We start from the raw sequence: 14,506 nt of genomic DNA, 5'->3' as shown, positions 1-14,506 counted from the left end.
ATCACTTGTTAGTAGTCTGCATGAAGCTTTTGCTTTGAAGGACTTGGATGACCTTCATTATTTTCTAGGAATTTGAAGTGCATCACCAGGGGGAGTCTATACTGCTGAAACAGACCAAATACACATCCGATCTCTTGAGGAGAGTAGGTCTGGTTGACTGCAAACCGGTTACTTCGCCAATGTCTACTTCGGAGACTCTGTCCCGAGAAGGAGGACAACTTCTGTCATCAGAAGGAGCCACGAGATACAGGAGTATTGTGGGGGCATTGCAATATCTGACTTTGACTCGCCCGGACATCAGCTATGTCGTAAACAAAGTGTGCCAGTATCTTCACTCGCCAGCAGAGGAGCATTGGACAGCAGCGAAACGTATCTTGCGATATTTGAAGCACACAGCCGACATAGGATTGAAAATCAGCAAATCCACGTCCACCCTGCTAAGTGTTTTCTCTGATGCTGATTGGGCCGGGTCGACTGATGATCGGCGCTCTACCAGCGGTTTTGTGTTGTTCTTTGGCTCTAATCTGTGTCTTGGAGCGCGAGGAGACAGGCTACGGTGTCTCGGTCGACTACCGAAGCCGAGTACAAGGCGCTGGCAAATGCAACAGCAGAGTTGATTTGGCTTCAAACTCTACTTGGCGAGCTTGGCATTCGGCAATGGAGACCACCGGTGTTGTGGTGCGACAACATAGGAGCGACATACTTGTCTGCTAATCCGGTTTTCCATGCACGCACCAAACACATTGAGGTTGACTTCCATTTTGTTCGGGAACGAGTAGCGCGCAAGAGATTGGACATACGCTTCGTGTCATCTCAGGACCAGCTAGCTGATGGCTTCACCAAACCGATTGGCGCTGCACAGCTTCGACTTCTGCGTCACAATCCCAATCTCTCGGGAGCTAAGATTGAGGGGGAGTGTTAGCAGATATACATGATAGCTGTGATTAGTTAGTATCTAGCAGGTAGTTAGATATTGTTAGCTAACTTGTACTACACGTACATATCTATAACCGAGCATATCTTTCTGTTGTACATGATCGGTTATTGTACTCTGAATATAAATAGCAGCCTGCGCCATCTGTTTGGATGTGCGATCCAATCTATCGTGTGTGTTTACGGTGTAGTGTAACATCAAAATTTCGATTCCTCGGGCACCCCTACCCACATCACTATTCAATATTCATTTCAATCACATTGGGAAGCACGACAAGGCCTGCCATCATTTTACTATCTTGCACTTCAGCCAACTCTTTGCCGAATTGGACCGGCAGCTTTGCCGGGTTTTTTTTTCGTGAATACGTAAGGTTGCGTATCATTTTATTGATAGGTGGAAAGGAGAAGTACAGGGTAGCACTCACGGGGGCGTACGCTCAACGGCGTCCCCAGGAATGCGGCGCGAGCATGAAGGAGGATGCTCAGCCTTTATACACACGATCTAGGTTATAGGGATAATAGATGCTAAGCCTAGGGCGCCGGCTCTGGACCAAAGCCAGGCCTCCTCCTTGATGGTGTGAACAAGGACGTCGGTAGATGGTCGGAGGTCGTCGAAGAAAGCGGCATTGCGATGCTTCCAGATGCTCCAATCGGTGAGAGCCACAAGGGAGTTGAGGCCTTTTCTCAGGCGAATAGTTTTCTGTTTGGCTTAAGCGGCACATTGGTTCGCCCATGCATTTAACAAATTCGGCCCTGATCGATATGCAAACCTAGCAGAGAGACTTCAGCAAATGTTTCCTTCCCGGCACGTTGGCTTGCATGCACATGGCGCAGTAATGTGTGTACCAAATCTAGAAGTAGTTGCCCATGTTAATTCCTAGCGGATATTCTTAACCTATCCGTATGAGCAGCCAAGAATCACTATGCATAATTGCATATATATGCAACCAGGATTCATAGGAAAACCGGGGTTCAAATTTTGATTGGATCCGTATGAGCATGACTCGGGCAGCAGAGATTGAGCTGCTGCGCACAAACGATTGTACCTACTATGTCAAGCAATGAAATATCTAGTTCACGAAAAGATAAATATGTTCAAACATGTCAATCAGGCCACGTCTACAATAACTTGCTTCTTCTTAATTGCTACTAGTGGTTGGGGCGCACCCTTGGTGTGCCGCGTGAGAGGAAGCTAGGGCGGTGCTAGGTAGGGTGCGCCCCTTTCACTGCTTATCTGAACCAAGTACTGTTATTGGACCAGACAAAACAATGCAAATGCAACATTCATAGAATGGTCTGGCACCAGGTTTCAGCTCCCTTTTTGGATCTGGATATGCAATTCTTGATAAACTTATTATATTGATGCATCACGTGAGAAAGAAACTAAAATGCCATCATAGACAAGGACATCAATATAATAGCATCGGTAGATGCCGTGTTGGCTCCAGCGGCGACATTGCCATATACTCTGACATTCGTACGCAGTCCGTATTGAAATCTCAAAAAAGTCTTATTTTTTTATTTCATTTGTAAGAAGTCGAACTGAAGAGGAGAATATCTCTTACATTACATATGTCTTCACCAAAGTGCTCTAACATGCAATGCAAGTAAGAGGTAGTTGATCTCCCTACACCAAAAGTTAACAAATCAATTTGCAAACAAAAAAGCTGAGATAAGTTCCAAATAATATGGTATAAATTTTTCTTAATTAACACAAGAATACAAAAAAGGGATATCCTCATGAACAACAGCAGAAGGGAAAGCCTAAAATGTTTTCTCGGAACTAATGACCCAAAGTACTGAAGTAACCTCTAAACTTCTTCTTGGACAACTGAACTGACATATCTTTTAACCGCAAAAAGAGAAATGACAGTACAAACTATATGCTATCAAATATGGCTAGGACCATACATCAACATTAAAATCCTGGGAGTGGGCACTCTCAAGATATTTGTTGCACAACACAAAACTGATTTTAATATCATAGCCGACTTATCTGGAAACCAGTATGTACAGAAGCTGTCATATACAAAACATTCAGAACAAACATAATAGCTATTGATCTCAAAACTTAATCGGCAAACACAAACACAGTAATGCTAGCTAGTACCTTTGAAATGCAGAGGGGGGTATTCAAGATGGGATGGGATTCATCATCAAATGGACCTATAAATGCATCATGGATGACCAACCATAATACTGAAGTAATCAATGCATATTTATGAACCACCTTGAAATTAAAACAATGATGTGTTGCAGAATGTATAGCCACTAAAGTAGCCAGGAAAACATATTAGCTCTTTCTAACAACATACATATATTATCAGGAAGCATCAAGCACATATTAAACTACTAAAGTCTCTTGCTGCAAAACATTCAAAGAAACATCTTCATTGCCCTGCTACTTTGTTGAACTGGATTCGCCAGCTACTTAGATGCTCGGTTTGAAAAAAAGTATTCATCAAATAGCAGCGACTATTATGTCCAAACAAACACTTGTCAAGACAATAAAAATGGCATATTGCATAAACAACAATAATAACTCATCCTGAAGTTGCTGACCAAAGTCTTAAAAGAACACCTAAATCACCATGATGTTTGAACTTCAAAAACGGCTGGTTTAATTGAGACCAAAATATCTTAAGCATGCAGGAATTAATAAAAAAATAGCATAAAGTGGGATGTGTTTATCGCAGTAATGGTAGGGATGTGATGGAACCAAATGGTCCAAATTGGAGCTTTGACTCTCCCAAGGCTCCTATCTAATGATTTACGCCACCAGAAACAATTCTGTATATCTATCTTGCCCAAAGAATCACCCATGGGGCTGTGGTTCCCTTGGTTTATTTTCTAGCATCAAAGCAGGCTTCAGCATGTATGTATGCAATTTTTTAGGGGAAGTAAAATACAGAATGGTCTACAAAAGACTGAAACCGTTGAGCTGCCGGTCACATTAACTAAGAAGGTCTGGCATCCATAAAGAAAACACAGGGGCAGACCTCAGACATTGAGCAGCAGAATACATTGACCAGCAAAACCACAATCGTAACCACAGTTGGAATAAAAACAAACACAAGACGTGCGAAGCATACATAGTAGCAAGTAAATACGCAAAGAACAACAGAGACCAAACTGTCAAACACACAGAAAAAAATTAAGAGGGTCAAGAGGAGTTAGTGTGATACCTCAACAGGAACCAAAGACTAAAGCCAAATTCCAAACGTGAGAATGATCAGTGCGGCACATGCAAGAATGCACAGAAATTGATCCTACTCCTGATCAACTACTTGGCCTTTGCGGTAACCGCTGAAATAGTTGCTGATGCTCCTTTTAGCCTAGTTATGGAATCATTAAGCTCGACAGTCCTTCTTGAGCCCTTCTCTCCATTGGCAGGTACGTTTTCAGCACCGCTAGGTCCTGCAATACAAAGAAATGCCACAGGAAAGGAAATCAAATGATGAAAAAATGAATCACCAAGAGGATTGACCTATGAAGCTAAATCTGTTTTCTAAATTCTGGCCCTCGTTAATGACTACATTTTCTATTCATATGACTCTGTGTACTTCACTGTTGTTAGATACCACAAAGCTCTCATCGGGCCATTCTTAACATGAAATATCTTCACCTTGATGTAAGCACAAAGTTGATTATGTTCTTAACCATTTCTACCACGAGGCATATGTTCAGAAGAACTGACACTCGCTTGCAAGTTAACAAACTGCATAGGCACACATGTTGTTCCCCTGAGTTGACAAAAAAATGGAATTAGCATGTCGGGGAAAACAACACAATTAAATGACAATGGATTTATTTTACCAAAAGCAAATTATATGCTTTTCCTGGGAATGTTGTTGTTGCTTAATATGTTTTAATGCTAGCTTTCATCCCATGATTGATAGGAATGAAAAAAATTGAAATAGGAAATTATTTGGTTAAGAAAAGATCGACATGCGTGAGTGTCCTTAGTTCTTAGGGAAACAGAGAGTTCTTAGGGCTCAATACTATTACCTAAGTGCTTTTACCAACAATTTCCCAAACACCACCATACTGGTTCATGCCCAGAACTGAAGCCACCTTGGAACTGCTATCTTCATGATGCATTATACCCTTGAGGGTCTCCAGGTTCGTTCGCTACAGCTCGTCCTGTGCGCCGTCGTCATCGAGGGGTGAAACAGAAATGCCAATCGATCAGACCTAAACCCAAACCCTAACAAACAAAACAAGGGAAATATGAAGCTCCTGTAGAAACACTCCCCATCTCCGATCACTGGTCTAAATTCTGAATAGCCATCAAGATTGTTCATCCCATTAGAAGAAACAATATAATGATTCCTTACTTCGGAGATGGGTTGTGTCTGCAACAACCACACAAATACGAGAATTGAAATTACAGAGTACAACATGGAAACAACATATCTAAAAATGTGATGGAAAGTTTGTTTTTATTCCAATTTTCGGTTTTTGAAACCACTATCATATATAATCCCATCACCGATATTGATTTGTTGCTGTTCAATAAGAAAAGAAGAGTATATATGTTATTGTCTAATAAACTCAACAACAGTACAAGTATGATTTAGATTCCATCAAACTATCACAACCAAGAGTTAACATACAATTTAGTATCCATAAAAGAGAAAATAGTCCTTCTGAACAGTTCATCGTACAGTTGAATCAAAGTATCTTGTGATCTAGGACTTTCATCCTTATATTTCACGCACTTAAAATTTGAACATCACATTAGGCAAAATGGAGACAAACCTGGTGCCGCACATGTCCCGAACATATTTGCCTTCCTTCTCTACAAAAAATCTATTTGACAAGAAATGAAGAAAACGAAGTTAAAAGTCCATATATCCTGCCAGTCTTACAATTGTACAGAATCAACAAGAAGTCGAGCATTTTCCTTTTCCCAGTAAAAAGAAACAAGAATGTAATAGCAAGACCACAAACGTTCAAGTCCAAAGCTCTTTATTTTCGGGAACTAATAAATGGAAGTGTAAATGAAATTAGATTCTGAGGTTTCTGAAAGAGTTCGAGGTACCAATCAACCAAATGCCGAAACTTCTCAACCAAATCCTGAAGTGGTCAGACATTTTGCATGTAAATGACAAATGATTTAGAGAAATTATGCTTGGTTATGCCGTCTTGAACTAATGTCTAGACTAAATCTTTTGATAGCAATATCTGTTTACAAAGGAAGTCGTACATTCGACTTCAGGCCCTGTTACAAAAATATTGCAGTAATCAGGACATGACCTCGTGATTTCCACAAATTTTACAGGGAAATTGCAACAAGATAGCCATGCGCTTCAATATACAATGCCAGATTTATGAAAGACCCACAATCAACAAGGATGTGTGTACTGCTGCCAACATTTGCCCAAGATTCCTCCTCTACTCTAGGACGCCACATGATGCACTAACCAAGATTCCTTGCCTTGATTAAACTAATATGTCCAGAATTAACATTAACAAGCAGAAATCAAGAATCCAATTCCAGTTTCTATGCACATAAAATAGTTAAGTACAGGAATGCTCATATGGTCATACTACCCAAGAATCACAAGTGCGAAGATTAAACAAGATTCAGGTCATACCCTGTTCTTGAGCCAACTCCAGGGCGATTTCCCCTTTTCAGGCCTGGGTCTCACCTCCTACTCCATGGAGTTAGCATCAGGATTCACACATTTTGTATTAGCAAGGTGAAAGGACTAACAAGATTGAAAAATGTGGATGTGTCCAAATCCTATATACTCTTGCCGATTTTTATATGAACTGAGCTTCGACTTTCGAGGCTTTGTAGTCAGATTCAAACGTTTAGGTAACAGATGGCCAAAGGCCCAAACTTCTCGACCAAACTCCAGGATGGAGTAAGAGACCAAAGGCTTTTGCATAAAAGTGGTCGAGGATCTAGACAATGTACGTCAAGTTAAGTAATACAGTGCAAGCATTCAGATTAACTTCTCCTATAATACGAGTCATTTACACTGAAAACTGATTCATTTTGAGTTAAGGATTTGTTGCAAAAGTATCACAACAACCATTGCCACGACATGATCCTCATATCTCCCCACATTCTCCACTTGCAGCAAAATATGTCATCACGCTGAGTAGGAGAATCAATTAGCACAAGACTGGAAACCTAAATCTTGAACAGTTTCCAATAATCACAACAAGATGCTCGTTTGTCTCTAAATTCACACTGCACCACAAGAAGAACCCCGAGTCATAATCATGAAATACCTAATCAAACGGTCCCCAACATTTGCCCAAGATTGCGCGTGTATTACTCTAAATCATCCCCAAGATTTCAACAAACTGAAGAGATCACACTTCCACACCCTGAACAAGAAAATCATCACAGTCCCATACTCCAAATCACAATTCAGCAAGCAAGAAGACCAGATTCAGATTCAGGCTATACCTTTTCCTTTCTCAGGAGCGCATCCTTGGCGTATGACGATTCCACCTGCTCGAGAAGAAACCAAGTAAGGCTCAAGAACGCACTCTAGTAACTCCAAGAAACAACATCGCGGAAGCCCGTCACCAGCTGCTCCTTGCCTTCCTCCATGATAACCGCCCGCTGCTGTCGCAGGATATGGTGGAACTCCAGTTCCTAGTCGAACGACCCTGTCACGTTCCTCTGCACCATCATCCTCATCCCCGCCGTGGAGATTGACCCAAGGCAAAGGCGAAGTCGGGGAAGCTGCTCGCGGAGCTTGGGGGAAAAGGTGCCGGAAAGGGAACGGCGGCAAGCCTGCCCTTCCTGTCGACCCACGCCGCGGCGGAGCTCGACCCATCGACGCCGCCTCCGAGGTAGTCGTGGGAGGGGGTGGAGGAGTTGCTGCTGCCCGCGGAGCTCGGAGGAGAAGGAATCATGACCAACTCCTTGCCCTTCCGAGGGTCCACCACCGTGGCGGGGCTCGACCATCGGTGCCGCCTCCGGCCTGCTCGAGGTGGAGGGGCGTCGCGCGGGGAGGTGGCTGGTGGCGGCGTGAGGAGAATAATCGAGGGAGAGGAGAGAAGGCGGCGGCGTCCTCAAGCGAGAAGGGGGTCGTGCGCAGACCCTTGGCTAGGTAGGTTTTGCCCGACTGCTTTCGATCTCGTAATTTTTTTCTACCGCTAATCTATACCACTGTATAGTGTACGAGTTTTGAATGAATCTAGAATAGCAATCCTGATCGTTGGTGCTCTCAATCTAACGGTTGGGAGCAGTGGGATTTGCATGAACAGTGGCTGCTTCAAATCCATGTCTGATATTTCTAAAATTCGCTGTGTGACCCACCATCTAACCATGCTCTGGATCTTTCCACTATGGGCTGGACTACACACTTGCTCCTTTAAATTATTTATTAATTCGTACTACCTGGCTACATGTATGCATCGACCGCTTCACGAGAGACTGGCATGTGAGCCTAGCATTGCAATGTTGTATACATGATGAACTTTTTGATTTTCTTATTATTTGAAACAAGTAGTAAGGTACCTAGGATAATTAGAATGAGAAAAAAATGTGCAAATAACCTATCAAATAGTACGTTTTGACTTTTTTACTTTCTTAGCCGACATGAGATAGAGATGGTGAAAATTTATAATTAATCACACTTCTTCTTTTCACATCATTTTTCTCCAAAAAGAAAGTTTAGTATGAGTCCAATAAACAGAAGGACTTCCTAAACAATTTTTATATATATAAAAGGGCAAAGATTATATCTAATGTTTCATACAAAGAAAATCATTGTACTATGTTTATTGGGGGAATAGTTGTTATCTGGCCTTGCCAAGCCCAAAAATGATTCCACAAATGTCTATTGGATATCTGCATTTGAAGCTTCTATGAAAATTTTATCATAGTATGCGTACTTTAGTTTTTTACACTAATTTAGTACCATGCTTATACGTAATCAGCTGACGTGCAAAGCACGTACAAATTACTAATACAGTAAAAGGACACGTGCACCGCGCGGTTACTGGCCCTTCGTGCACACCTTATTGTTTCTAATTTGTCCTGATGACCAGGAAGAGGAGCACCCGTCACCACGTCGGTGGGGCAGATCAATTATATTTTCCAAGAAAAAAAGGTGCGGTGTTAATCAATGTGCCGAAGGACTGATTAACAGTGCTGAGGAGGAATTAGCTCAGATGGAAGCTTGTATCTGGTACTACATGCGTAGTCCTGGGTCCTGCGTTGATCTACTTGTCTAACCCATACCTTTGTATAAATCTATCAACAGTTCTAAGATCAAGAAAATCTGTTGTAGGAAAACAACACGTTAGGATTGCTCTTAATTAATAGAGAATGAGAAAAATAACACAACTTATCTTGATGGCATGTTGCATGGATATAATTTCTATAGTGGTAGTTGGTCGGTTAGCAAGATTCCATTACTGGGACCAAGTTTACTTTTTTTTATTCAAAAATTGTTTTTTTGGAGGGTGCGGGAAATTCGGTTTCCAAAATATTTCGACAAATCCAGCTTTTTTGCATGAAATTTTGAAATGAATTTTGAATTCAAATGTTTCTTACATCTAAATATACTTAGTTTAACACAATGCATACACGAAGCGCTTCCGATTAAATTGGTCAAGCTGGCTTCCTTACCTATCCAAGATCACTAGTTTGACTAATTGCTACGGGCACCTAAATCAATTTTTTCAAAGCGTTGGATAAAGCAAAAAAAAAGTATTTCGCACTAGAGAGAATTGAAATCGCAACGTGACACTGGCAGGTTGCACACCCTACAACTGGGTAAAGTCATTTCATATGCAATGTATGTGCCCGACTCAAAAAAATATGTAATGTATGTATATGAAGCATATTGACACGGTTTCTATCGTTTAATTTCAAAAGAACTGGGCGGTAACCAAGTTTTCGGAGACCACTGAAATTTTTGGTTTCCAGTCTGTTATTGGCCGGAGAAAAACCAATCTGGGTACATCGTCAAAATTGCAATAACCACAAGTTATCGAATTCCATCTTAAAAGTGGCTTTACTCGGCAACAGGAAAGGTTACTAAATCCTAAATGATAACGCCCACACGTGTGGCACTTATTAACATGGCCGAAACACAATCGATGTCGTTCGATTCATTTGCACGAATATTACAGTAGTTGCCATCTGGATCAAGAGCCACGTAAGCAGCCAACGTCGTTTGGGCGTTATCATTTAGTGCCACATGTGTGGGCGCTCCTCGCCCGAATGGACACACGACGCTCGCCCCAACGTGTGGGTGAAACTCCTCTTCATCCACACGACGCTCGCACGGTGATAGATGGCAACTACAGTTGTGCATATGTGACAACTATAGTTGACCATGCATGGCAACTATGGTTTGACCACACGTGGCAACTAGTTAATCACACACGACAACTATGTTTGACCATACATGGCAACTATGGTGTGACCACACGTGACAACTCTAATTAGTTACACATGGTAACTATAATTAATGATGTATTGCAACTAATGTTAATCACATATGGCAACTATAGTAATTAAACATGACAACTATAGTTAATTACACATGGCAACTAAAGTTAATCACACATGCGTTCGCGCTCACGGGATAGGGGTGAGCAGTTGGCACACAGGGTTGTGTGGTCCATCGTAGCTGCACCCGAACGTGTGGGCAGTTTTAATGTTCGCCCACACAGGGCCGTGTCGGCTGGCTTCTGGATACAACCGGACGAGTCGTGTGGTCGGGTGTCCATTGTGCCATACGTGTGATAGTTATCGGCGTCCTACTAAATAACAACAAAATCTGTTGAGCAAAAAGCAAGCGATCTCATAACATGAAATTTTAGATTCCTCAGGAACCCCTGCACTATATCACTATTCAATATTCATTTCCGTACTCTGGGAAGGTGAACAAGTCTTGTGATCATAATTATCTTGATTGATACTTCCTAACTAAACATGGAGAGACATGCCCAATATATTTTCAGCCAACTATTTGCTGAATTAGACCGGCAGCGTTGCCCATATTTTGATGAATAGTTTTCAGTTTGGCTTGAGCGGCACAGTGGTTCGCCCATGCATTTGACCAGTTCGGCCCATGATCGATATGCAAACCTAACAGAGAGTTTAATTAGCAAATGTTTCCGCCCCGGCACGTCGGCTTGCATGCACATGGCGCAATAATGTGGGTGCCAAATCTAATACTGGTCCATATTAATCCTACTCCATATCTAATACTAGCAGATGTTCTGAATCAACCCATATGTACCGTGCAGCCATGAATCACTTATGTGGAGTTGTGGACTATGCATTATTGCATTGCATATGCGACCGGGATTTAAAATTTTACCAAAACTTTGGCGGCAACAATTTTTTTCTCATTTGGTTAGATAATTTCAGTTGTACATAAATTCAAGGTAAGTTGAAAGATAAGTTTTTCAAACTATATATTTCCAGCCCACTGGCAGAATTGCTATCCCAAACTGAAAGATTCTTTCACTCACTTTGCCCTTTCTAATACTGGTACACAATCACACACAAAATTCAGGCACGTATACAAAATGTAGTCTGTGATCCAAATTAACTAACGCTACCTCAGGTCAACTTTAGTACAAAGTTGTACAATATATTGTTAATTGGTATGGATGAGCGGGAGGGCGAACAAAAGTTTGTTTGTCAATTTAAATGGTTATTCTCTGTGCTTGACTCATAGTGTGAAGCTGGTCTATAAATGTAGTCTCCGATCCAAATTAATTAACGCTACCTCAAATCAGCTTTAGTACAAAGTTGTACTAAAGTAGTGTTAATTGATATGGATCGGAGAGAGTACGGAGAAAAGTTTGTTTGCCAATTTAAATGGTTATTCTCGGCGATTGACTCGTAGTGTGAAGCTGGTCTATAAATCATTATTTTGAATCGCATTAGCTAAATGACAGTCAACTGAATTTCAAATTGGGGTCAATCGATTTTTGAGAGTTCGCGGAGGAAAGAAAAGAGAAGAAAGGGGCTCATCGGAGGGCTACCCCATTATCTATCTTAGGGTTTAGCATGGGGGCGATGGTGGGGCTTCGCCGGAGAAAAAACTTGACACCGGAGGGGGGAGGGGGGGAGAGAGTGGGGCTAGATGGGTGGCCGGGGGTGGTGGGGGGACAGTTCAGGGGAAGGCGGTCGCGGGTGGCGGGGGCCGGCGGTTCGACCGGCGGCCCCTTTGGCAGTCTGCTGAGGAGGAGGAAGAAGGGTTATGCGCCGTAGGATCTTTGTCCAAATATAAAAGTCACATGACTTGCATGTCGCCATTCCCTTTTTACTCCCGGCACTTACTCATGGTGGAGTGAAGCTGTAGGCACTTACTAATGGAGGAGTGAAGCTAGCTGCTCTATAAACTAGATGATGCCCCGCGCGTTGCTGCGGGAATTGGTTGCAATATATTTCAATAAGATTAGATTGTGTGAAATATAAATTTTTAGATTAACAACACATGAACCAAAATTAAACATGCATATGACTTATTATATGTGATAAAATATTTATTGAATTTAAGTTGAACAATAGAATGATAATTATTCTCCCATGCATGGTTGCATGTGGTGGTGGGTCTTTATCATGCATGGTTGTATGTTATGGTGGGCCTTATCCCATCTATAATTGTATGGTGATGTGGCATGCTTGCATGTTAAGATAAATAGGTTAGTGGGGATCAATCTCTTAGGTATATAAGATATGTGCCAACCACGCAAAAGAAGATGTACTCCGCTTCCATCTTGGTGGAGTAGAGCAGAGCGCGGTATGGCGGCCTCATGGCTCCTCAAACATCCTTGTCCACCAGCAAGGCCATGGACAAGAACAAGGAATGCTACGGGTCTCCGTCTCCAGCAGGTGACCACCATCACTTACCGGTACGTACATACATACTGTATGTCCTTCACTTCAGGCGAATCTGTGATGAATTAAGTGTACGTAGGACTGTATAAATGCATGCAATTCAATAGATCGCTGGATTTTTCGCAGGCGAACCACGTGCACTGGCCGCAGCGCCGCCGTTGCGGTTAAGCACGAGGAGGAGGAGGGCGCTGACCAAGAGTGGCTGGCGTACCTGGAGCCGGCCAAGCTAGAGGTGTTCGACCAGCTGGAGCCCTGGGCCGAGGCGAACGTGGTGCCGCTCCTTAAGCCCGCGCAGGTGGCGTGGCAGCCGACGGACTTGCTGCCGGACCCGGCGTCGCTGGGCGCCGACGGCTTCCACGCGGCGTGCTCCGACATCAGCGCGCGCGCGGCCGGCCTGCCCGACGCGCACCTCGTGTGCCTCGTGGGGAACATGGTCACGGAGGAGGCGCTGCCGACGTACCAGAGCATACCCAACCGCTTCGAGGCCGTGCGCGACCTCACCGGCTCCAGCGGCACTGCCTGGGCGCGCTGGATCCGCGGCTGGTCTGCCGAGGAGAACCGGCACGGCGACGTGCTCAACAGGTACCTCTTCCTCTCCGGCCGCGTCGACATGCGGCAGGTCGAGAGGACCATCCACAACCTCATCCAGTCCGGCATGGTCATGAACGCTGCGCGGAGCCCCTACCACGGCTTCATCTACGTCGCCTTCCAGGAGCGTGCCACCTCCATCTCGCACGGCAACACAGCCCGTCACGCCAAGGAGCATGGCGACCTGGTGCTGGCCCGCATATGCGGCGCCATCGCCGCCGACGAGAAGCGCCACGAGCTGGCCTACACGCGCATCGTGGGGAAGCTGTTCGAGATCGACCCGGACGGCGCCGTGCGCGCGCTGGCGTATATGATGCGCCGCCGGATCGTCATGCCGGCGTCCCTCATGACAGACAGCCGCGATGGTGACCTCTTCGCGCACTACGCGGCCGTGGCGCAGCAGACCGGCATTTACACCGCCTCCGACTACCGTAGCATCTTGGAGCACCTGATGAAGCAGTGGGGGGTGGAAGAGCTGGCGGCGGCGGAACTCTCCGACGACGGGAGGCGTGCGCGGGAGTACGTGTGCGCCTTGCCCCACAAGATCCGCAGGTTGGAGGAAAAGGCTCACGAGCGCAGCGGCCAGAAAGCCCAGCCTGCAACATCGGCCCCGTTTAGCTGGATCTTTGATAAGCCTCTCAACAACAGCATGGGGTAATCAAATTATTACTTTCATATACCCTAAATATCGTTTAAATCATTATTTTTCGATCCAGCCTTTGAGATGAAGTATTCTTCATCTCTACTTTGCCACTGTCGGCGCCACTATGAGTACTTTTTTTCTGATCAGGTTGAAGTTATGAGTATGGTATTGTACTACTATATTTTCGTAAGTTGTTTTATCACATTCTAAAAATAAATATAATACAAGGAGAGTGAAAGTTGTATTCGTGTATGTCTATTTATCAATGTAACATCCTAATTCTTTTTTTCTTTGGCTGCAAAATGTAACATCGTAATTCTAACTGAGAGTCATCCAAAGTCCAAACTAACTGAAATTAATAAGTGATCCTACGTCCATCCTGCAAAAAGAATTTATCATCCTTTCTTTCTTCACTAAGAAGCGACTAGGGTAAGCATCAAACCATTTCCCGCCATCCACCACCGTGGGCAATGAGTTTCTGGGCTCCCCTCCTGTGCAAG

At 43.7% G+C, this 14,506-nt stretch overlaps 1 protein-coding gene and 1 long non-coding RNA gene across 3 annotated transcripts; one reads left to right on the top strand and one right to left on the bottom strand.

The window, feature by feature from the left end:
* Positions 1 to 2,585: 2,585 nt before the first annotated feature.
* On the bottom strand, positions 2,586 to 7,423 carry LOC147983530 (uncharacterized). Of its 2 annotated transcripts, none has more exons than XR_015614978.1 (4): positions 7,361 to 7,423; positions 5,695 to 5,745; positions 4,942 to 5,076; positions 2,586 to 4,350 (listed from the first exon to the last, which is right to left on the bottom strand). It is a non-coding gene; the product is annotated as an uncharacterized LOC147983530 (long non-coding RNA). The 2 variants fall into 2 exon arrangements; XR_015614979.1 differs by lacking the exon at positions 7,361 to 7,423 and adding an exon at positions 6,534 to 7,340.
* A 5,235-nt stretch (positions 7,424 to 12,658) lies between these two features.
* Positions 12,659 to 14,258, top strand: LOC147983529 (acyl-[acyl-carrier-protein] desaturase 7, chloroplastic-like). Its single transcript, XM_087543004.1, has 2 exons — positions 12,659 to 12,789; positions 12,902 to 14,258. Exons 1-2 carry the CDS (start codon positions 12,680 to 12,682, stop codon positions 14,019 to 14,021), a joined length of 1,230 nt encoding a protein of 409 aa, XP_087399130.1. The 5' UTR covers positions 12,659 to 12,679; the 3' UTR covers positions 14,022 to 14,258.
* Positions 14,259 to 14,506: the final 248 nt, after the last annotated feature.

The sequence above is a fragment of the Triticum urartu genome, chromosome 2A, assembly GCF_056163025.1.
Source record: "Triticum urartu cultivar PI428250 chromosome 2A, HENAU_Tu73, whole genome shotgun sequence".
Classification (NCBI taxonomy): Eukaryota; Viridiplantae; Streptophyta; class Magnoliopsida; order Poales; family Poaceae; genus Triticum; species Triticum urartu.
The sequence above is the reverse complement of the archived record's forward strand: the minus strand, read 5'-3'. Positions and strand labels throughout refer to the sequence as shown.